General features: G+C 40.6%; 1 protein-coding gene across 1 annotated transcript in view; it reads left to right on the top strand.

Annotated features, from left to right (window-relative positions):
* The window catches only part of cabin1 (calcineurin binding protein 1), a 76,777-nt gene extending 64,259 nt beyond the window's left edge, over positions 1 to 12,518 (top strand). The window contains exons 36-39 of the mRNA XM_038296626.1: positions 8,291 to 8,555; positions 9,768 to 9,926; positions 10,902 to 11,152; positions 11,240 to 12,518. Of these exons, the coding sequence (XP_038152554.1) occupies positions 8,291 to 8,555; positions 9,768 to 9,926; positions 10,902 to 11,152; positions 11,240 to 11,383 (819 nt within the window). The 3' untranslated portion in view covers positions 11,384 to 12,518. The remainder of the gene's footprint in view (positions 1 to 8,290; positions 8,556 to 9,767; positions 9,927 to 10,901; positions 11,153 to 11,239) is intronic.
* Positions 12,519 to 22,984: the final 10,466 nt, after the last annotated feature.

The following is a 22,984-nucleotide window of genomic DNA, read 5'->3' as shown; positions in this document are numbered from 1 at the left end:
CGCAAAATAATGCCCATCAAAGATATTGTACTTCGCTAATGACAAACAGCAATTTCATTTAGTTGAAAAGCTTTTTTTCTTTTTCCTAAAAAACTATGCATAAGATATGCAAAATAAAACATAGCCATCCTGGTTGTTTTGGGAATTTTATCTCCATTTTATTGATTTTTGTTTGGTTTGGTTTATATTTAGCAGCTTTTCCTGCAAACAAATACTAAGAGTCTACTTCATATATCTTTATTGTTGATTTAGAATAATTTTCTAAATGTCTTCCAGTTCCAGTGCTCTCTACAAATTAAAGTTTAATAACTTTAAAGAGGGTATACTTGCCTTATCGTTATATAGGTTAAAAACAGTCTCGATATAAAATACTATCCTTTATCACTATGAGTTTTAGAGAATTTTGGGAGTCTATTGGTTAGAGCATTGTGCTTGGGTCCCGGAGTCTCTGAGTTCAATTCAATTCAGTTTATTTATATAGCGCCAATTCACAACACGTTATCTCAAGGCACTTTACAGTTCACCAGATCATCCAGTCAGATTGGTTCAAAGTTTTCTACCTAAGGAAAACCAGTTGATCGCATCGACTTATTGACTCGAAGGCTTGTAGCGACAGGGGGGAGGAAAAACTCCCTTTTAACAGGAAGAAACCTCCAGCAGAACCGGGCTCAGTGTGAGCAGCTGCAAATGTAAAAGGCGGCCCCGTCCAGGAAACACACAGCCAGGCAGACGAGCTCCGAGCCAGCTCACATGTCAGAGGATGTAGAGAGCACATCCAGCCAGTCACAGTCAGAGAAACATGAGAACACTGAAAAATGTTACCACTACTACATACTTCTTTCTGCTTCAGCATTATGTGTCTAGCAGCATATTGAAAGAGGAAAAATTTTGCTTTTTAAATGCAAAATGTTGACATATACCGTAAATTCCGGACTATAAGCCGCTACTTTTTTCCTGCTGTTTGAACGCTGCGGCCTATAATACAGTGCGGCTGATACATGTTTATTTTCATGGCGCGAAATTCACTGACGTCTGCCAGTGAGTTCTCAATGCTCGGAGCCAGGTTTCAGAAGGCTGGGCTGCTGCGGGATGAAGAGGAGCTCGAGTGCTCAAGTGAGAGCGACAAGGATGAGACTGAAGTCAGTTCGGCATTCTGAAGCTGTTCCATTCAGACACAGAGGAAGAGGACTTTGAGGGTTTTAGTGTGCAGGAGGAAGAATAAAGTGATTAATGACTTTTCCTGGTCGGCTGCAATGTTCTGTGCGTTGTTCAATTAAAAGTACGGGTATATGCAGCGTTATTTGCGTGTTACCGACACATACGTATATTCAAACGTGTTACAGGTAGTTTGAAAAAAAAAAAAAGCATTCATAATATGTACCGTATTTGTTTGTTTTATCATACGGATTAAATCAAACGTTAAAAAAAATGCTCACGTGTACCGCACCGCTTGCACAGAAAATTGTAACTGTTATTCTAGAGTCTAGTTTATGATTGATTTTATTATGTTGTTTTTATGTGTTTTTATATGTCTTATTGTACTGCTGCCCCTTGTGTACTTATAAAAGTACAAAATGTATTTTCTTTCTAAAATTAGAGCGTGCGGCTTGTAATCAGGTGCGCTTTATAGTCCGGAATTTACGGTAATTTCTTTTTGTAACAGTTTTGGTATAATTACTGCTCCAAGTGGATCGCCCTTTAAAGGCATGTTTTCCAAATCTCTACTAGTGTAAACAATTAATACATTACAAAATTAATTGAAGATAATTTCAATAATTAAATTAATCTGATTAATATTTTCAGCAAAATACTAATTATTTATGCACTCAAGTTTGGTTAAGTTTGTACATATCCACCGCTATTCTTTCCTTTCTTATCATATTTTTCTTTTTGCCCAAACTTTCTGGATCCATTTTAGGTGCGACTAAGAGCTTCTGTGAGATCGATAGGATTTAACAACTCATTCCTTCATTCCTGGGTTTAGTCAGTAAGACTTTCTCAGAGAAGCGTTTAATAATTAGGTGACTTCTGGAGGAGATAAGATGCATTAGAATTAATCGAAGGCTTTCAGAGAAGGAGCTGAATGCAAAAACAAGATTCAATTTCTACCTCTGAGAAAAACGAAAACTTCACTGCTTTGTTTACACGAATTGAGGTTTGTGTTGATATGATAAAACATGAATATTAGAAAAAAAAACAAGATTGGAACCTAATTAGCTTTCAAGCTGTGATTATAAACAACAAACCAAAAAATGATGTTTGAGAAATGAAGATCAGTGAACTAAGAAAACCAGATTTATTTTGCCAACATCTATTTGGCGGATGAGCTGGAGGTTCAGGGAACATCACCGTGACAACAGCATGTGGGCAGAGAGACCCTTGATGACTATGTGGGTGGGAGGAGGAGGGACGAGAGGAACACTGAGACTCCGACACAGAGTGAAGCGGAGAAACTAATGATTCGATGGAGAACATGTTGAAAAAGAGAGAGAGGAAAAAAAAAAACGAGAAGCATTGCGGCACTTCCAGCAAGAAGGGGTATCAACTTTTTAAATTGCTCCTAGAGGCATCATGTTGGTTTAACTTTACGAGCTCCTTGGTCATGTAAATATCCAGCTTTACACTGATGGAAAGCTGAAAACAAAGAAACGGAGATCCAACTGAGCAGGTTTAGAGGATAAATTTAGCTCTGGCGAGCCTGGAAGGGACAGACCAAGTGGTGGAATCGCCACTTTATTAAATCAGTTTAGCACATTTCAGATGGTGCGCATTGCAGCTCCAATTATCCTGAAGGTCTATTTTTAAATGAATACAGCAAAGAGGAAACATGCACCAGGTTTTCAGATAAACAGACAAACCCAGAAATTAGCTGGTTTTCAGTTTGATCGGGTCTGAAAGATAATGAGTGAATTTCCACCAATCGGTGTTGTACCTCAGGGTCAACCACAACTCCCTGCTGTGAATGTTGCGCTTTAGAAAGTCAGCGATTCTCATCATCGTAGATTTTTTGGAACGTAAAAATCAGAGGAGCGAAAGATGCAAACAAGCTGGTAAGGCGGAACTTTATTATCCGGGCATCTCTGTGGTTCTTTTGGGCTGCGGGACGGCGAGAGACAGCAAGACTTTGATCAGATAAGAGCAAGGCTTGTCACAGTACAACAGAGTCGTAGATTTATTCTTTTAAGAATCTGGAAATTTGGAAATGTTTGCAGCCTTTCTCAGGCTTATGATCAGGATTAGGTCTGTCACCATAGGAAATTTTGTTGGATGATAAATGTAAATCACTTTATTGTTAGAATGGGGAAATTCACTCTGCATTTGACCCATCCTGGGGAGCAGTGGGCTGCCATTGTGCGGCGCCCGGGGAGCAGTCTGGGGTTAAGGGACTTGAACTGCTGCAGGTTTCTATCGGTTAAAAGGGAGTTTTTCCTCTCCACTGTCGCTACAAGCATGCTTAGTGTGAGGGATTGCCTTAGAGTCAATGAGTCGATGCAATCAACTGGTTTTCCTTAGATAGAAAACTGAATCAATCTGACTGGATGATCTGGTGAACTGTAAAGTGCCTCGAGATGACGTGTTGTGAATTGGCGCTATAGAAATAAACTGAACTGAATTGAAAATAGGGTTGCACTGATTGCAGTTACCTGGTTGGTCACTGATCTTTTTAAAAATCCTGAACTAACAATTCTGCCATTTTGTTCTTTATTTTATGTTAAGTCCAGAAGTATAATACTGAAGACAAACAGAGGAAATATAAGCCCTGCCTCTGATATGAAAATAATCGGTACCAACATTAGGGGTGGGTATTGGCAAAGAAGTTATGATTCGATTCGAATCACGGTTCACATGCCACGATGCGATTCTATCACGATGCATCATGACTTGAAATATTGCGATGCATCGCGATGCGTTGCGTTATTTTCACTGAACACTGTAGGAAAACGATACAGCCCTTACCATTGGCTGACTGACTGTGTGTGACCTGGATGGTGTCTTCAATTGATACATAACTGAAAGCAACTGTATCATACATAGCTGTATTTATTGAAATTACTTACTATTACTGGTGTGGACACACTGTCAAAAAGATCTTAGGATTCATCAAACTTAAAATAACAAAATAAGGATAATCAGTGCCGTTTACATGGCCTCAGTGGTCCTTTTGCAAATTACATGCATTATATCGATTTCATTTTTACCTTCTTTGTTTTTAAAGCCAAAATGCATCCAAGCGAGGCGAATTTTCTCAGTCTCCTCCATATTTTGTTTACGAATGACTCGTCGCAGTATCCCGCGGCCGGAAATGCTTGTGACACAAGGCAGCGGGCGTCAACACATCCGCAACGACATCTGCTGGACTGGAAGTTGTATTCCACTTGTTTTAGCTGATGTGCGCCAACCATTAATGTATTTTATTTGTTCATTTTTTTTATTTTTATAATCGATTCTTGCCTTCAAGAATCGATGCAGTATATCACAAAAAAATAGAATCGCAATGCATCGTCATGACGATTATTTTGCACACCCTTAACCAACATCAGCCTTAAAAAACGTGTATCAGTCCGCCTTCAGACCTCAATCCCATTGAGAATCTGTGGCACAAACTGACAGATGATCACCATCAAATCAGAAAAAACAAGAATAACAGGTTGAGACGCCTTCCTAGATGTTCCAAGCAAGTAGAGATGTTTTCCAAAAGATGCAGCTGTGAATGTGAAAGCTCCGCCCTGTAGTGACATCATACTGCTGGTCATGGGTTGTTCTGTATCACCTCCATTGAGTCTGTCCTGCGGTCCTCCATCATTCCAAGTGGTCAGGAAAAGGTTCTGCTACCATCTCTGCAGACCCCACACATCCTGGACAAAAACAGTTTAGCCTTTTACCTTCCCTAACCCTAACCACAGAGACGGTTCCTTCCCCCAGGCTGTCAGTCTGATGAACACCATGAACACCTCCCAACCTGAGTAGCGGGTCACTCTGCTGTAAAACAGAAGAAATATATTCCCACCACCACAATCTGGCCCACAGCTCAGTCTGCTGTAACCGTGCCAACAGCAGTCGATTCCTGCTTTAGTACAAGGTAGTATCCTACAGAGTCATGCATGTCCTTCCAGCCTCAGCATGTTCGCAGGGAGATCTGCCCTTATAGGGCCGGGCTGGAAACCATCGGCTCCTATCGCATGTGTGTATGTTAGCTCTGCCTTTGATGCCAAATTTGGGAGGAAAGTGTCTCTTCTTTTAACACTCCGATAGTTTTTTTTTCTAATTCTGTTTATGCCTCTTGCGTTCTTCTGAAAATAAACTGGTTTAGATTTTTTAGGCATAATAAGCGTGATAAAATATGAAGAGTATACACACACCCTTGCACAACACATTCCTAATGTTTTAACTGTTCACAGTCGGCATGTTGTAACTAGAAAGTTTTATTTTATTGAGATTTTAATTCTATAGCACGTCTTCACAGCACTCTTCCTCTCACGGCACTTTACAAAAAGAGGTCAATCTGTTCATACATTCAAACTGGTTTCAAGTTTCTATCTAAATCAAAAACAAAAACAGTGTATTGCCTCGTCATTGACTTTGCAGGATTCACATGGAGAGAGTTTACAGTCGCTTTGATTCTGTCTTTGATTCTACTGTACAGCAATCCCTCACACCAAGCATGCATGTAGCAACAGTGGAGAGGAAATCTCCCTTTTAGTAGGAAGAAACCTGTAAGAACCAGGCTCGGTGTGAGCGGCCATCTGCCGAGGCCGACCGGGGTTCAAGGAGACAGAAGCAGACAAACAAAAGGAACTTAAAAACACTTGATTTATAAATACTTTCTATGTTAGCCCCTTGAACCCTACGGACCCACCGGCGGGTCCAGCTGCTACATGACCTCGTAATTTTACCAAACCCCCAGTATTGATGTAAAAAACATATTTGGCACAGTTTGGTGACATTTATGGATAAATGTGCCAAAATGGCCTCTCCGCCTAAGAAATTTCTCACTAATACCATTCTAAAATAATTATGATTCATCTGATTGAGTCCAAACTTGGTATACTTTTACACAACATTTAGATTTGAAAGTCTGTACTACTTTTTTGTGCTATAAATAATATTTTGGTAGTGTTTTGCAATGTTTATTTCAAAGAAAATTTTGGCGAGGTTCAAAAAATGCAAAATATTTTGTATTTTGTCCCTAACATTTCAGGCAGGGTCAAAGCTACAATGGTGCTGACACCAGAAAACCATTCTATGACATCTTACCTTTACAGACGTACCAAAAGTTTCTTCTTAAATCTAATAGCTTTGAGGCTATAAGTTATTTACTTTTGTGTGTTTTTGTCAGGCAGAAATTTATTTATACCCCCTTAGGGTGTAAGAGGTTAGAAAAGGTAACTGTAAACTAGCTCTGCATGGGTCTCTGTCCGGGAAAGAAACAGTTAAACAGACGAATTCTGAGCCAGATTTCATATCAAAGGGATGAAAGGGAGCACATCTAGTTAGTCACAGTAAAAGCTGAGCCCATCAATCTCTAGGAGAGAAACGGGACTAAAAGCTGAAAAAATGGCTCAGCTCTATCATCTACATACAGAGGTGTTGATGGCAGCTGCCCAGCTGACATTTCTCTCCAGGATGGTGTCACATCCAAACAGACCAGATGAAGATACTATGATGCAAAAAAAGCTATGGGTGGAACTGCAGAACAGAGATTGTAATGAAGCAGAGTGAGGAAAAGGGGTCCCTATGTCCTCCATCAGTCTAAGCCTATAGCAGCAGAATTATAGAGATAGACTCTCTTATTTTAAGCTTTGTCAAATAGGAAAGCTGTAAGCCTAGCCTTAAACGTAGACAGGGTTTCTGCCTCATAGTTGGTTCCAATGGAGAGGAAACTGCCTTCCAATTCACTTATAGAAACTCTAGGAACCACTAATAAACCTGCTTATTGAGAGCAGACTGCTCTGTTTGGAACATAGGGAATGATCAGATCCCTGATATAAGATGGAGGTTGGTTATTCAGGGCTTTACAGGAGGATTTCAAATTCACAGCAATCACAGCTGTTGATCTGTTGTTGAACAAATTTTAAAACTGGCCTTTGTCCATTCTTCTCCATCCATGAATGGAGACTATGTTCTAAACCAGGATTGCTTTGGTGGTGTAGTATTCAGCCTTTCTGCTGTTCTTCAAGGACTGACCTTCATTTAGCTTCATCCATCTTCCTATAAACGTTTTGGCTCCATGCTGCCACCACCGTGCTTTAGTGAGGGGTTTGTCGGTTTGAAGATAAGGTCAGGATTAAAATCTATTAAAGTTTGTGGTCATAAAGTCTATAAACTTGATGGTTGTGTCTAAGAGGCTTTTTTTAATGACTGTTCAGGATAGTTTTTTTCTCAGTATAATTTGTTCATCACATCCACATTTTCTTTGATCTCACTTATTAACAAAGAAAGCGTACCTTCTTGGACCGCTCCTTTACAGTCTGCCTGTCCTGCGATGCGCGGCGGCCCAGCTGACTCAGTGGTTTCTGAGCTGTTGATGTTTAATTCATGAGATATGAATCATCAAAGCAGGAGTGGAGCTGCTGAGCCACTCTGCTCCAGAGCTGAAGGATCCACTCTCCTATCAGGCTGTTTGGTGAAAATTGTTGTGTGAATCCTGTGGGGGAAATTTTGTCACACTCTGCTGTGATTCAGAGCACAATTCGACTTCAACTCCCAGAAGACTACTGAGAGAAAATGGCAGATGAGCCAAATTACTGTGTGCAGAGTGCGTTTGTCATGGTGACATTGTGCAGCGTGTTTGTAGGAGTTCAGCCCAGGCGTTTGACATCTTACCAGAACTGCCTTTTTATTTTTTTTATTGTTGTAGTTAACCTTTAAGCACAGGCCCCTCTGAAGCCACACTGTCTTTACTTTGACTGAGGTCCTGTTTAGTTTGGCTGTAATTATTGGAGACCCATTTGTCTCACGCGGCGCAGATTCGCTCTGAAGGTTAGTCGTCGTCCACCATTTCTTTTGTTGGAAATTGAAAACCAGAGTCGCTTTATTCATTTCTTTTCAGCTGTGCTCCTCCGTGTTACCATGACAGCGGCTGTGGGAGCAGGCCGACTGTTGTGGCAGTTTGTTTGTGCGCCTCTCGTGTTCATAAGTGCTCCTCTAAAGATCGGCTGGGAAAGTGCCTCAGAGGTGCAGAACCTTACAGTCGCCTCTGTTTCCTCAGGGTGGAACGGAATAGGACCGACACCCCCCCGCCCCACTTAATCAAACCGCTTTAACAGCTTTCCTTCGTTTCTGTCTCCAGCAGTCAACAGGGGACACCCCGACCACTCCCAAATACACCAAGGAGCACAGAGACCTCTTCTTCCCCACCTCCCTGCCGACGCCCGTCCTCGTCAGCCACTCCGCCTGCCACCCGCTGCCTGGCCAGGACGGCCTGCCCAGGGCGGCCGGTGAGCCCCTCAGCAAGATGTCCAGACCTCAGAGCTCAGGCTTCCATGATCATCAGCAGCAGCAGAGAAGAGCAGGTGGCCAGTCTGCTGCAGCCAACACGTTCCTCCCACCTGCAGGTACCGTCACCTAATCCCATCTGATCTCATCAGAAAACGAGATTCTTCATCTAAAACCTACATTTATTTATCTGTTTTTAAACCAAACTGTTTATTTTCCATTATAAGGTTGTAATGTTGTTTCACTCCTTGCAGCCAGCAGGGGGCGCCTGCATTCTTCCTGACATGTGTTACATAACACAGGTCTGTCTCTGTGCAGTTTGTTTTGCCTCCTTCTGTCTCCCCAGACAGATTTTCTGTTGCAGCGTCTTCCAGACTCAGAGTTCCTTCTGTCTCAATGAGTTTCAGGGAGAATTTGGTTTAATTGTCTCAGAATCAACCATGAATATTCAGTTTATGCCGTGATTAATATCCCAAGAAGCAAATCCTTTACTACTTGGATCTTTAATATCAACATGCTTTTGTTTCATTAGTCTTTGGGTGTTTAAACTTGAATTCTAGAGACCTTTAAAGATGGTTTTGTTGTTGCTAACTTTGCATTTTAAGGGATATTTTTTTTACCTTTTGTCTAAAACAAACCTTTTAAGGTGTTGATATTTGTTTTTATGCTACAAACCACATTTTTTTTATTAAACATTAACAACACAGATATCACTTAGTGTTACACAGCAGTGAATCTGCTTTGGATTTCCCAAAGTTTCCTGACGTGTCCAAATTCATGCAAACGTGTTTGGATCAACAGCGTTTCTACATGCAGCATCTCAGCGATGTAAATCAGGTTTCCTATAGGCAACAATCACAGAGTTGTAGCTCAGTTGCTTGTGTGTATTAATTTGTGTGTAAAAATTCCTCTCACGACTGCAGAGGATTTTTTTTTTCCAATTGCAGGGAATCTGAAAAGGAGACATTCCCCTGCGGAAATGTTTGTGATGTGACAAAGTTTCCACCACTTAAAAACGATCTGCCTTTAGGTTGAAGAAAGCGTTCAGCGTTCGCTTCTACGGAGGGAATGTTGTTCCAATGTTGCAATGTAGTTCTGCAAAGTTGGCCTGAGAAATTATAAAATAAAATTATAAATTTTTCCACATTTAATTTTATGTTTCATAATTTTTTTAAACTCCTGATTATTTAATGCATTTTTATTTCTTAATCATCATGCATTTGAATATGTTTCTTAGAAATAATGTGCTTTGTTGTTTGATAATGCAAGTGTTTCCATGTTGCACTGATCTGTTAATAGTAAACTGATATCTGCCATGTTGGTTTCCACAGAGGAGCGGGAGGAGCCCTCAGAGGGCCTGCTGTACCGCCAGCAGGAGTCCCACCTCTGTCAGCAGATGAAACTGGCCACCGTCTCCCAGGGGAAAGAAGCTCCAGCTGGTTGGTTTCAGGAGGAAACTGCAACATGTAGCTCGACGCAAACTTGTTCAGGTCAGCGCCTTTTCATCACACATCTCAGTCAATTACGCTACGTTTAGACCGCAAGCAGAAGGAGCAGGAAAAATGCGTTAATTTTTGATGCTGGTACAAGTTTAGTTCTGAAGCGCGGCTGAAGCATCGTTGCTGCTCTAGCTGCACGGTGGAAAGTGGGTCTCTTCGCGATTTTCCGCTACTGTTTGCTGTGGCAGGAAGTAGATGTTAGTGGTTTTCATGTATTTAATCCAAACTACAGGCACCAGAATAATGAAATCAAACACATTTTGCCGGCAGGTTTCTACATTTTAAGTTAATTTAGGCGTTAATAAACTGTGATCATAGCGCTCTGCATCAGCAGTGCTGTGTCTCTCTCCCTGCCAGCTCTCAGATCAGCTTCTCTGATTGGTTGATGTGGCGCGTCGAGCAGCAGAAGTTATATTTTTCCAACTCCAGCAGCTGCTTTTGCAGCGCGTTCCACACGTCAGATGCTCAGAAGCTCCTGGGAGCTTTTGCTGCGCCTTGATGCACGTCAACCTTTGACTTTGCATGTAAACCAGCTGCTTCTGCTGTTTGCGGTGTGAACGTAGCTTTACAGTATCACTGGAAAGGGATCTGCTTTTTCATAAAAAAAAAGTGATGAAACTAACATATTTCAAGCTTTTATATTTAATATAATTACCATCGCTTTCAGATTAAAGAATTAAAGATGAAAGAATTTATTAATAAAGTGATTCTGATTATTTAAAAAAAAGAAAACTGTTTCTTTCAGTCCAATCTTTTTAAATGTTTCAGGGTGAACAATCAGAGGGAACATATTAAATTATTAATTATCTATTATTAAGTAGCACACAGTCATTCAGAAGGAAAACGTCAAAGAGGCTGATAAAAATCACTGTAATGGAAAATTAAGTGGAAGGAAAAGCTGATAGACTGTGGGTGAAATGAAGAGTGATCTTCAGTATAAGGAGGACTGTATTTGTGTTTCTACAGGAGTTAAAAACGTTCTTCCAGAACGTCCTCTTAAAACCTCCCTCCCAGACCAGCAGCAGTATGCCAGCAGCGAGCAGTCCAAGCTTCCAGACCCAAGCCGAATCCGCTCCAAAGTCCCAGCAAACATGCCAAAGCTTCTCATCCCTTCCACCGTCACCAAGTTCCCTCCAGAAATCACAGTAACGCCTCCGACGCCCACGCTGCTCTCTCCTAAAGGCAGCATCTCAGAGGAAACCAAGCAGAGGCTGAAGGTAAGCTGTCCGCCTCCCGACTCTGACCTCCTCTGAGATCTGCAGGAAGCCCTGAACGCTGCCCCCTGCTGCCTGTTTCCCTTACAGAACGTCATCTTATCCTCCCAGTCTGCGGCCACGGTGAAGAAGGACACCCTGACCCAGCCGGTGCTGGAGGTGCAGGAAACGTCCAGCCAGGAGTCGTCTCTGGAGAGCGAGTCGGACGAGGAGGACGACTACATGGACATCTGAGCTGAAAGCGAACTCCAGTATCGACTGGATCTTCCTCTGTTTTTCTTTTCTCTTTGAGAACGTGTTGATTCCTCAGCAGCCGTCTGTGTCGACGCTAATGTTCCCTCACGTGCCATTAAAGGACAGACGATGGCAGTATTCCCAGCGCCCGCTGCTGGACGTGTCGCTCCATCAGACCTCTGTCCCGCAGCATGACTGAAATGTGCCATGGCTGCATATCACATCAGCTTCTACCACTCTCTTGCTTTACTCCCAAAAAAAATAATTTAAAAAGGACAGACTTTGCCTTTAACAGCTACCAGCGACATGTTTATGCATCTTTTTTTGATGTTTTGTGCTAATTCCTTGCAGCTAACCGCTCGTCTTGAGCTCACCTACGGTGAGGTGCCTCGATTCGAACCCGACACCCAGCAGCATGCACTTTCTGTCGTCCACTGTTTACTCCGGCATTGCTACACGATGCATTACGAAGACAGGCGGCCGCCATGCCGGCTAACGATTCGCCAAGCCTCATAACCTGTAGCAGACTGAAGATGTTTACACTGAACACTTTTCAGCTGGCATTTAACTTTGGGCTTCTGTTCTGGGTTTTTTTGTACCGAACGTATTTCTGGTATTATTTCCTCTCCTGTGTGCATTTGTAGCTACGGAAACTCTTCTCGCCAGGATGACGTCCTGTCACCAGCACTGATTGGACATCAATGAGAACCAGAGGCTTTCAGCAAAAAAAAAAAAAAAAATATGAGGAATGTTGGGTTTTACAGCCGAGGTAAGAGGAGCCGATATGCATGGCGATGAGGACCCTCCCCTCCCGATGCCTTTTCCCACCGAACTCATTCAAGGAGAATTTGTCACATTTCTCGCCTATCTCAGAGGAAGACACGCAGAATGTTTTTTACCGATAGTTTTCTATAAAGAGAGAGAGAGACTGGTGTGTCTCGGGCAGCCGCGTGTGATCGTTTTTAAAGACAAAGGGCACAAAGAAAAAAAAAAACAGCTTTTTGTTCTGTTGTTTATTTGTTTGGGGGGGATGGGGGGGTGCTGAAGTCCTGAGACCACTCCAGTAGGAAATATTCTCTGGTTCTGAACTGAACGAATCATTGATGTCAAACCAAATATATATATTTGAGAAACACGTTTGTTGTTTTGATTCTTTAAACCAAATCAAACCTCTTCTCGTTATTTGAATGTATTCATAGTATGAAGGCAACTCAATAAATTATTGGAAAGTATTTTTTTTTTTTATTAAATTCATAAACTTAGACTCATTGATGAGAAACTTCAAGAATGTTGCAGAAAATTATGTGAAACCAGTGAAACATGATTAATCAAACCAGCGGCGGGCCATGCAGCTGGGCCTTCAGTTGGCACCCTTCAACTGAATCTACTGCTTAACCCCATTATGTCAGGAAAAAAAATATATATATATATAAATATAATATAAACTGTAAACTATAAACTATATTTGCAACGATGGGTGTCAGAGGGGCTGATATCACCACTTTTGCATTTTAATAAAACAAACCAAAATAATTTGAATATTAAATGTAACAAGCCCAGATATAACGGATAAGAATATACCTCCCTTAATACAGAGAGAAATTAATCAAAAAGCCCAATTAAGAAGGCAATCCTCTATAATCACAGCTCAGCCATGTTTACATCATAAGGAGCCGTTCAATTCAGTTTATTTCTAGAGAACCAGTTCACAACACGTCATCTCAAGGCACTTTACAGAGACAATTCAACCAGAGCATCCAGTCAGATTAGTTCAAAGCTTTCTATCCGAGGAAAACCAACTCATTAACTCTAATGTAATCCCTCACACGAAGGATGCTTGGAGCGACAGTGGAGAGGAAAAGAATCCCTTTTAACAGGTGGAAACCTCCAGCAAAACAAGGTTTAGTGCGAGCGACCATCTGCTGAGGCCGGCTGAGGTTAAGGGAGACAGAAGCAGAGATACAAAAGGCAGCTGTAAAAGGCGGCCCCGTCCAGGAAACACACAGCCAGGCAGATATAAAGTTAGTCAGTCAGAGAAACAGGAATACACTGCAAAAAAACAGGCCAAGCTCCAGCATCTATAAACAAAGGTGTTGATGGCAGCAGCACAGCTGATGTTTCTCTCCAGGATGGAGTCACAGCTAAACAGGAACAGACCAGATGAAGCTACTATGAGAAAAAGCAATGAGAGCAGAACGTTAGAGATTAAACTAAGATTCTGCAGAGTGGGAAAACAGAGATAGAATGATAAAAAAGGGGTCCCTATGTCCTCCATCAGTCTAAGCCTATAGCAGCATAACTATAGAGATACACTATATTGCCAAAAGTATTTGCTCACCCATCCAAATTATTGGAATCAGGTGTTCCAATCACTTCCATGGCCACAGGTGTATAAATTCAAGCACCTAGGCATGCAGACTGTTTTTACAAACATTTGTGAAAGAATGGGTCGCTCTCAGGAGCTCAGTGAATTCCAGCGTGGAACTGTGATAGGATGCCACCTGTGCAACAAATCCAGTCGTGAAATTTCCTCGCTCCTAAATATTCCACAGTCAACTGTCAGCTGTATTATAAGAAAATGGAAGTGTTTGGGAACGACAGCAACTCAGCCACGAAGTGGTAGGCCACGTAAACTGACGGAGCGGGGTCAGCGGATGCTGACGCGCATAGTGCGAAGAGGTCGCCAACTTTCTGCAGAGTCAATCACTACAGACCTCCAAACTTCATGTGGCCTTCAGATTAGCTCAAGAACAGTGCGCAGAGAGCTTCATGGAATGGGTTTCCATGGTCGAGCAGCTGCATCCAAGCCATACATCACCAAGTGCAATGCAAAGCGTCGGATGCGGTGGTGTAAAGCACGCCGCCACTGGACTCTAGAGCAGTGGAGACGCGTTCTCTGGAGTGACGAATCGCGCTTCTCCATCTGGCAATCTGATGGACGGGTCTGGGTTTGGCGGTTGCCAGGAGAACGGTACTTGTCTGACTGCATTGTGCCAAGTGTAAAGTTTGGTGGAGGGGGGATTATGGTGTGAGGTTGTTTTTCAGGAGCTGGGCTTGGCCCCTTAGTTCCAGTGAAAGGAACTCTGAATGCTTCAGCATACCAAGACATTTTGGACAATTCCATGCTCCCAACTTTGTGGGAACAGTTTGGAGCTGGCCCCTTCCTCTTCCAACATGACTGTGCACCAGTGCACAAAGCAAGGTCCATAAAGACATGGATGACAGAGTCTGGTGTGGATGAACTTGACTGGCCTGCACAGAGTCCTGACCTCAACCCGATAGAACACCTTTGGGATGAATTAGAGCGGAGACTGAGAGCCAGGCCTTCTCGTCCAACATCAGTGTGCGACCTCACAAATGCGCTTCTGGAAGAATGGTCAAAAATTCCCATAAACACACTCCTAAACCTTGTGGACAGCCTTCCCAGAAGAGTTGAAGCTGTTCTAGCTGCAAAGGGTGGACCGACGTCATATTGAACCCTATGGATTAGGAACGGGATGTCACTTAAGCTCATATGTGAGTCAAGGCAGGTGAGCAAATACTTTTGGCAATATAGTGTAGCTCAGGATAACCTGAGACACTTTAACTATAATCTTTATCAAAAAGGAGAGTTTTAAGCCTAATTACCTGCTAATATGGTGCACAAAGAATGAAAATAAAATATATCACACACACCAGAAATGCTGATTACAACCACATAAATGTAATGGGAGCAGCACAGTCAAAATAATTGCTACTAAATAAACAGGACAGAAGAAAATAAAAATTTAGGTTATGAATGTAGGTTAGTGTTTCTGATTGATTTTAGGCCAGCAGTGAATCCCCCTATTAATTTCCTTATCCAAGGTAAGATCCTTCTGATGTCGTCTGTGGTTAGGGAGCAATTTGATGGGAGGAATGCAAAGATTCGTAGCCCGTAGATCCATGAGTGATAGACTCAACAATCTTGTGAGTTTCCCCCAAAAACGTGCATGTTTTTTGCTTCACGATCCTCTGTCACAAAGATAAGTTTCCATTGTTTTTCGTGGACCTTTTATTCTGCAATATTTCCTTCCACTCACAATTTCCACCAATCTGCCAAGATACGGCACTTCTTTAGCAAAATGTTTTTGGTTTTCCTCCTTGCTAAGTAATCTCTCCCAAGAATAAATTGACCATAATGCATTGATTTTTTTGTCCTTAATTGAATTCAAATATAATCATCTGATGCTTGATTATATCAACTCAAATGAGGGAAGTGAATGTCTGAAAGATCAGTTTGATCTTCTTTAGCCTGGAAAACCACAGGATCTTCAACAGAAGAATTTGGAATTTCTCCAAAAAACGGCAAATTGGCTTTATGCACAACTCCCCTACTTCCTTATGTTTCCTGTGGTGACCATGTTTGAGTTCAGAGGCTTATTAGCAGCCCCCTGCATCATTTCTGAGCCTATTGGCCTCCTTAAAGTGGAAATAAGTAACAAAAACTTTAGAGCAGGGGAAACCAATTCAAATCAGCAGGGTCCAAATAATATAAATATATTTAAAAAAAATCCATTTTAAAATCTAGTTATTTGAACAACAATCGTTCAGTTTGGTAAATAGACCATTTCCTGATTCATATATTTTATAAAACACCTGAACTGAACGTTTCCTTAATGTTGGCAGTGGGCTTTAGGCTGCCCTGCAAGGCTTTAAACCTGGGTTTGAATGGAGACTAAGCCATTCTCAAGCACATATCAAGGTGCTCATTTTGAGCCTGGATCCAGATTTATTTTTATTCTGTTCATGGTGGAGAATCCTGCTTCACAGCAGCAGGTTGAGCCAAACATCCTCTAAATGTGCAGGGTCATCTTTGAGCACCATTTCACTTTTCTTTCACCAGTTCACCGCAGTTCTTCCAGCAGTCCACACTTTCTCTGCTCTCTTTTTCTCATCATCTTCTCCTTCTTTCCCATCGCCCGGCTTGCCACAGGTTTGCCTGCTGCGTCTAAAAGTAGCAGCAGCAGCAACCCAGACTGACAGCAGCTCATTGGCTAATTTGGATCACGTGTAGCCTGGAGCTGGGCACACCAGAGGGCTTTACCGTATTAACAGGAGAAGGGGCGCAAGTGAAATTAGACCCCTGGTTGCATATTGACTCTCCAAAATGTGATTGATATCTTGAATTATTATTTTCACTGGTCATAATATAATCAGACATATTAAAGTATCATTCAGGGTATTAAAAATTTAGTTTTTCCAAGTCAAAACTTTTCTTTCTGTCTTAGAAGTAATTACTGATGGTCAGAAAAGCTGATTTTATGATCAAAGCTGCCATAAGCCTGCGAGCCTGCGCTCAGGGCAGCAAATAAACATATTTCACATACGAATCCTCTCTATGCATTTGCGGATCTCACACGGCAGAAGTGTAGCAAAAATCACCTGTGTAAAGAGAGCCAACTGAGAAACTGCTTGACTTCTAACCGAAGATTTGTCTGTATTTCTGGTTGTCGAAGCAAAAATACACCAGACTTAAGTGTCTCTGTGTGTTTACAGACTGATCTACACATTTGTAGATCTGAATACAGATTTGTGGATTTTTTTTACACATTTGCAAAACAATTACACACAGGGTATTTTACACATTTACAAACAAATCTTCTCACACATTACACATACAGACACACAATTCTCCACACATATTTGCAAATAATTTTGTACCAATAATGCTCCCATAATTTTGGCTTGAATCTAAAATATAGTAACACTGAGGAGAAGCCGTTTCACAAAGAAACTCCTCACCTTCCACTCGCATGACTTCAACCTACTATTACTATTGGTGCATATTAGTTTGTGTTGATGAAACAAACAAACAAACAAAAAACAAACAAACAAAATATATATATATATATATATATATATATATATATATATATATATATATATATATATATATATATACTTGTTTTATACATTTGAAGAGGTCAACATCAACACAAAGGATCATGCACCAATAGTAATTTTTTTGTAAAATGTTGATGAATAAGTGTTATCTATGACCTTTAATAAAAGGTCATTACTTTCTATTGCGCTGACATGAAATGAAACTATAATAAACCTGATTGGGGGCTTTTTCATTGCTCCCTGTGAGATGCCACCCTGGGCAGAGAGCCATTTGCTTCTTTATTTGTGTTAAAATAAACTTTTAAAAGTCTTTATAAAAAAAGAAAAAAAACTAATCATGATTTTTTTAATACTTTCGAAGTGACATGAACTGGGATCTTTGGGCTTCCTGGGGAGCAGCTGGGGGCATGGAGCTTCTGCTCAAAGGGCTCATACACTGTAGTGTGAACTCTTCGACACCAGGGAAGTCATTAGTCTTCATTAGCAACTTCCAGGAGTCTCTTATAAAGTGCTGTGAAGTTGTCATTTGTTCCCTTTGCCAGGAAAACTACGGTAGATGTGAGGTTTGTTTTGCTATGTTGGGGGCCAAATGTGAGCCTGCCGGCCCCTGGTTTCTGCTTTTCAGCTTCGCTTTGGGTGAAGATTCTTCATCTGTTGTTAGAAATAAAACTTTGGGAACACATTTTCTTTGTTACTACTAATAACTGTTACATGGTAGTATAATAAGTAAGTATAATCTCCCTTAAATATTTATCAATTTGTCACACTCAAATGTTTTTAGTTTATTATAACCTGAACAAATACTCAAAATATTTAAAACTACTTTTTTACCTAGATAAAGCCTTACCTGTCTCTTAATTAATGTATTTTCCACCCATATTTTAACATTCCTTTTCCTACAGACACACCCAGAGCCAGTGCTTCCAGATCTTTAAAAATAGAAACCAAACTGATGACATGAAGTAAGTAAAAAGATACGGAAAAGCCTCATGCTTTGTCTCTGCTTCTGTCTCCTTGAACCCCAGTCGGCCTCAGCAGATGGCCGCTCACACTGAGCCTGGTTCTGCTGGAGGTTTCTTCCTGTTAAAAGGGAGTTTTTCCTCTCCACTGTAGCCACAAACATGCTTAGTGTGAGGGATTGTATTTGAGTCAATGCAATCAACTGGTTTTCCTTAGATAGAAAACTTTGTATCAATTTGACTGTATGATCTGGGTGAACTGTAAAGTGCCTTGAGATGACATGTGTTGCGAATTTGGCGCTATATAAATAAACTGAATTGAAATTGAAGAACATAAAACACAGGTTCAGTGAGAACAATTATTTACAAATGGAGAAAACATGGACCAGGAACATGGAGGAGCTCCCAAAGCAGGCTGGCAGAATAAAAAGGATCAAAAGTTTGGAAAAATCCTCCTGATGATCCTCAAGACTTCTAGAATAATATTCTGTGGACTGAAGACAAACGTGGATGTTTCTAGAAAGCAAACATCCCATTTCAGCTCAGGATGTCAGAAAAAAGAACATCATACTGACAGGGCAGTGGTGGAGTGATGCTCTGGGCCTGCTTTTGTCTTTCAGGACTTGGTGCAACATATGAAACTTTCTGCTTTTAGCAAGAAAATCCTGCAGGAAAGGCTGACCGTGTTGGACTTTTAGGATCAAAAACTGGGGTCACTAAGTGACAATGATCCAAAGTCAGAACAACACAGAAAGTCTACTTCAAAAGGCTAAATAAAAAAGAAAAGGAGATTTTTCTCTATGATTTATTACTTTCCGTTTTTTTTTTTACCCAGAGGAAAGTCAACAGCAGACACAGAGAGATAATAAGCAACTCAGACAAATTAAAGATAATACAACCAAAACGTATAACTACGATTGATGATGCAGGATTAATAGATTCATACTGCGTATTTCCGCCAGCTTTAGAGGAGCCAGTTGTATATTTTTGCAGCAGAACATTTAAATATAAAGGAACAGCGACAAGCAGAGTTTAATGGATCAAAGTCCTGAAATCTCTGCTCACTCAAAGGAGGCCAGCCAGAGCTTACAGCGATGCGTTCGACGTCTGCAGCCTGCTACCAACCTCAAGGCTCTGTGATGAACGACGTTCAGTGGCTGAAGACGTTTAGCAGAAGCATTTATGATTCATTAACAGAACATTTCATCAAGGAGTTGCAACAAGGAGAGCAGAGACCAATTATTTAATAATTACTTAATTATTTTGCTCTAAGACGGAGGTCTTCAACTGGGGGTCCGCGACCCCTAGGGGGTCCACAGAGGTACTGAATCCGGGTCAATAAGACTTTTTTTTTTATATTCCCTCCTGCAATTTTTTCCACTAATTGAAATGTCTTTAAATACACACAAACATGAATTCAACACACTGTAATAAACAGATAAATGGAGGCAGAAGATGTCTTTCAGTCCTCAATGCACAATTGCACAATTTCATAGAATATACAGGTGCTGGTCATAAAATTAGAATATCATGAAAAAGTAGATTGATTTCAGTAATTCCATTTAAAAAGTGAAACTTGTATATTATATTCATACATTACATACAAACTCATATATTTCAGATGTTTATTTTGTTTAATTTTGATGATTACAAATGACAACAAATGAAAATCTCAAATTCATCATATCAGAAAATTAGAATATTGTGAAAAGGTTCAAAATTGATGGCCCCTGGTGCCACACTCTAATCAGCTAATTAACTCAAACCACCTGCAAAAGCCTTTAAATGGTCTTTCAGTCTAGTTCTATAGGCTACACAATCATGGGGAAGACTGCTGACTTGACAGTTGTCCAAAAGACGACCATCGACACCTTGCACAAGGAGGGCAAGACACAAAAGGTCATCGCTAAAGAGGCTGGCTGTTCACAGAGCTCAGTGTCCAAGCACATTAATAGAGAGGCGAAGGGAAGGAAAAGATGTGGTCGAAAAAAGTGTACAAGCAAGAGAGATAACCGCACCCTGGAGAGGATTGTGAAACAAAACCCATTCAAAAATGTGGGGGAGATTCACAAAGAGTGGACTGCAGCTGGAGTGAGTGCTTCAAGAACCACCACACACAGACGTATGAAAGACATGGGTTTCTGCTGTCGCATTCCTTGTGTCAAGCCACTCTTGAACCACAGACAGCGTCAGAAGCGTCTTGCCTGGGCTAAAGAGAAACAGGACTGGACTGCTGGTGAGTGGTCCAAAGTCATGTTCTCTGATGAAAGTAAATTTTGCATTTCCTTTGGAAATCAAGGTCCCAGAGTCTGGAGGAAAAGAAGAGAGGCACTTCATCCACGTTGCTTGAAGTCCAGTGTAAAGTTTCCACAGTCAGTGATGGTTTGGGGTGCCATGTCATCTGCTGGTGTTGGTCCATTGTGTTTTCTGAGGTCCAGGGTCAACGCAGCCACATACCAGGAAGTTTTAGAGCACTTCATGCTTCCTGCAGCTGACCAACTTTTTGGAGATGCAGATTTCATTTTCCAACAGGACTTGGCACCTGCACACAGTGCCAAAGCTACCAGTACCTGGTTGAAGGACCATGGTATCCCTGTTCTTAATTGGCCAGCAAACTCTCCTGACCTTAACCCCATAGAAAATCTATGGGGTATTGTGAAGAAGAAGATGCAATACACCAGACCCAACAATTCAGAAGAGCTAAAAGCCACTATTAGAGCAACCTGGGCTATCATAACACCTGAGCAGTGCCACAGACTGATCGACTCCATGCCACGCCGCATTGCTGCAGTAATACAGGCCAAAGGAGGCCCAACTAAATACTGAGTGCTGTACATGCTCATACTTTTCATGTTCATACTTTTCAGTTGGCCAACATTTCTATAAATCCTTTGTTTTTATTGGTCTTCAGTAATATTCTAATTTTCTGATATGATGAATTTGAGATTTTCATTTGTTGTCATTTGTAATCATCAAAATTAAACAAAATAAACATCTGAAATATATGAGTTTGTATGTAATGTATGAATATAATATACAAGTTTCACTTTTTAAATGGAATTACTGAAATCAATCTACTTTTTCATGATATTCTAATTTTATGACCAGCACCTGTATATAATTAGGGGGTCCCTGCTCCAACTTGCCATCAGTTTGGGGTCCTTGGCCTGGAAAACGTTGAATACCCCTGCTCTAAGAGACAAACGAGATCCAGTAATAATTGATTAAAAAACAAAATCTTCACATTTTTTTTTTGTTATTTTTTTTTAAAGCTACAGTGTGTAATAATTACAGGGATATACAGTCAGAACTGTAATATATTATACATAAGTATGTTATTTTATCATCATCTACCAGCTCAGCCTCTTAACCTTAATATTTGCGTTGCCTTAGAATTCGTTATTTATAATTACATAGGAGCGGGTCTCGCAGCCATGGAGGCAGACATCTTTGCGCTACGGCAGCGCAGAGCCAACAAGCTAGTGATTGCGAGATCGCCAAAACGTCACAACGATGTAGAAAACATAACGGGTATATTTATTATCTTAAGTCTACATGAAATCTATACCCTACACAGACTAATGAAATACTATCTGTAAAATTATCTATGTAAACAAACCTCATCCCTTGAGAAGGTAGGTGATGCGGACGTCGTGGAAGACATTTTGTCCCGTAACGCTCGCCGTACTGTTGGGGGGGAGAAGCGGTGGGGGGGAGATGATCATGTTGCTGCAGTCTGAGCGCTAGATGTCGCTAAAAGTTACACACTGTAGCTTTAACCAATTTTGTTATACAATACTATCAAAAGCAACCAACAGTATTTATTCTGTAAGCAACTTTACAGCCCCCAACATAACACGGCTACAGACAGGCTACCCCCTAAAGAGACATATTATTATTTCCCTCTGTTTTTATTGTAAAATAGAAATTTTATTTTTCATTTTTATGTATTTCTATATCATTTAATTCAACATTTATTATTTAAATGTATATTTCATAATTTATAGGTATATTTACAGTAATATTTGAATCAATACAAATGCAGATGACTATCTAAAAATGTAATATCTCCATTTTTTATGGTACATTTAGTTATTTATATTGTATTAATGTTTAGGAATTAAATCACAGTAATTATGAAAATCATCCCACGACCCCAGAATCTTTTTTGCGAACCCCCCAGGAGGGTACTGACCAAGTTTTTTTTCTATTATCTACATTCAAAGCCATTTTAAAGAGTTTGTAAAAACTAGATTAAATTATATTGAAAGATGACAGAAAAGAACTTTGGCCTGTGAGAGTGAAGCAGAGCAGCATATATTAGCAAATCAACAGCATACAAATGGTTAAAGGTATATAAAAATGAATAAAAAATAAATATTTATAAAAATAGAAAACAAAGGTTTCTGGTTCTGTCACACACTTACACAATATCGGTTTAACGGTCTTCAATGAATTGTCTGAGGTTTTATTGCCGCATAGGCAAACTTTATTGAATTTGAAATCACACACTCCACCGACTGCAGCACGGTGGCTGCAAGATGTGATGATGTTCTTACACTTGGAGAAAAATTAATTCATCATACAAGATTCCGACTAGTTTCATTCAGTTTGGGGACCTTTAATCTCATATTTTTATGGACTTGATACATTACCAAAGTAGCATGCCCTAATCAATGACTGTATTTGGTGGTATACTGGAGTAGTAGTCTGAGTTAAATTTTTTCTGTACAAGTCTATACTTGTGATTGGAAATTGGGGTTTCTATTGTCTTTCA

Source organism: Cyprinodon tularosa, unplaced genomic scaffold (assembly GCF_016077235.1).
Source record: "Cyprinodon tularosa strain WSP-4 unplaced genomic scaffold, ASM1607723v1 ctg373, whole genome shotgun sequence".
Classification (NCBI taxonomy): domain Eukaryota; kingdom Metazoa; phylum Chordata; class Actinopteri; order Cyprinodontiformes; family Cyprinodontidae; genus Cyprinodon; species Cyprinodon tularosa.
Note: the sequence above shows the minus strand (reverse complement) of the source record. Positions and strands in the feature narration are given on the sequence as shown.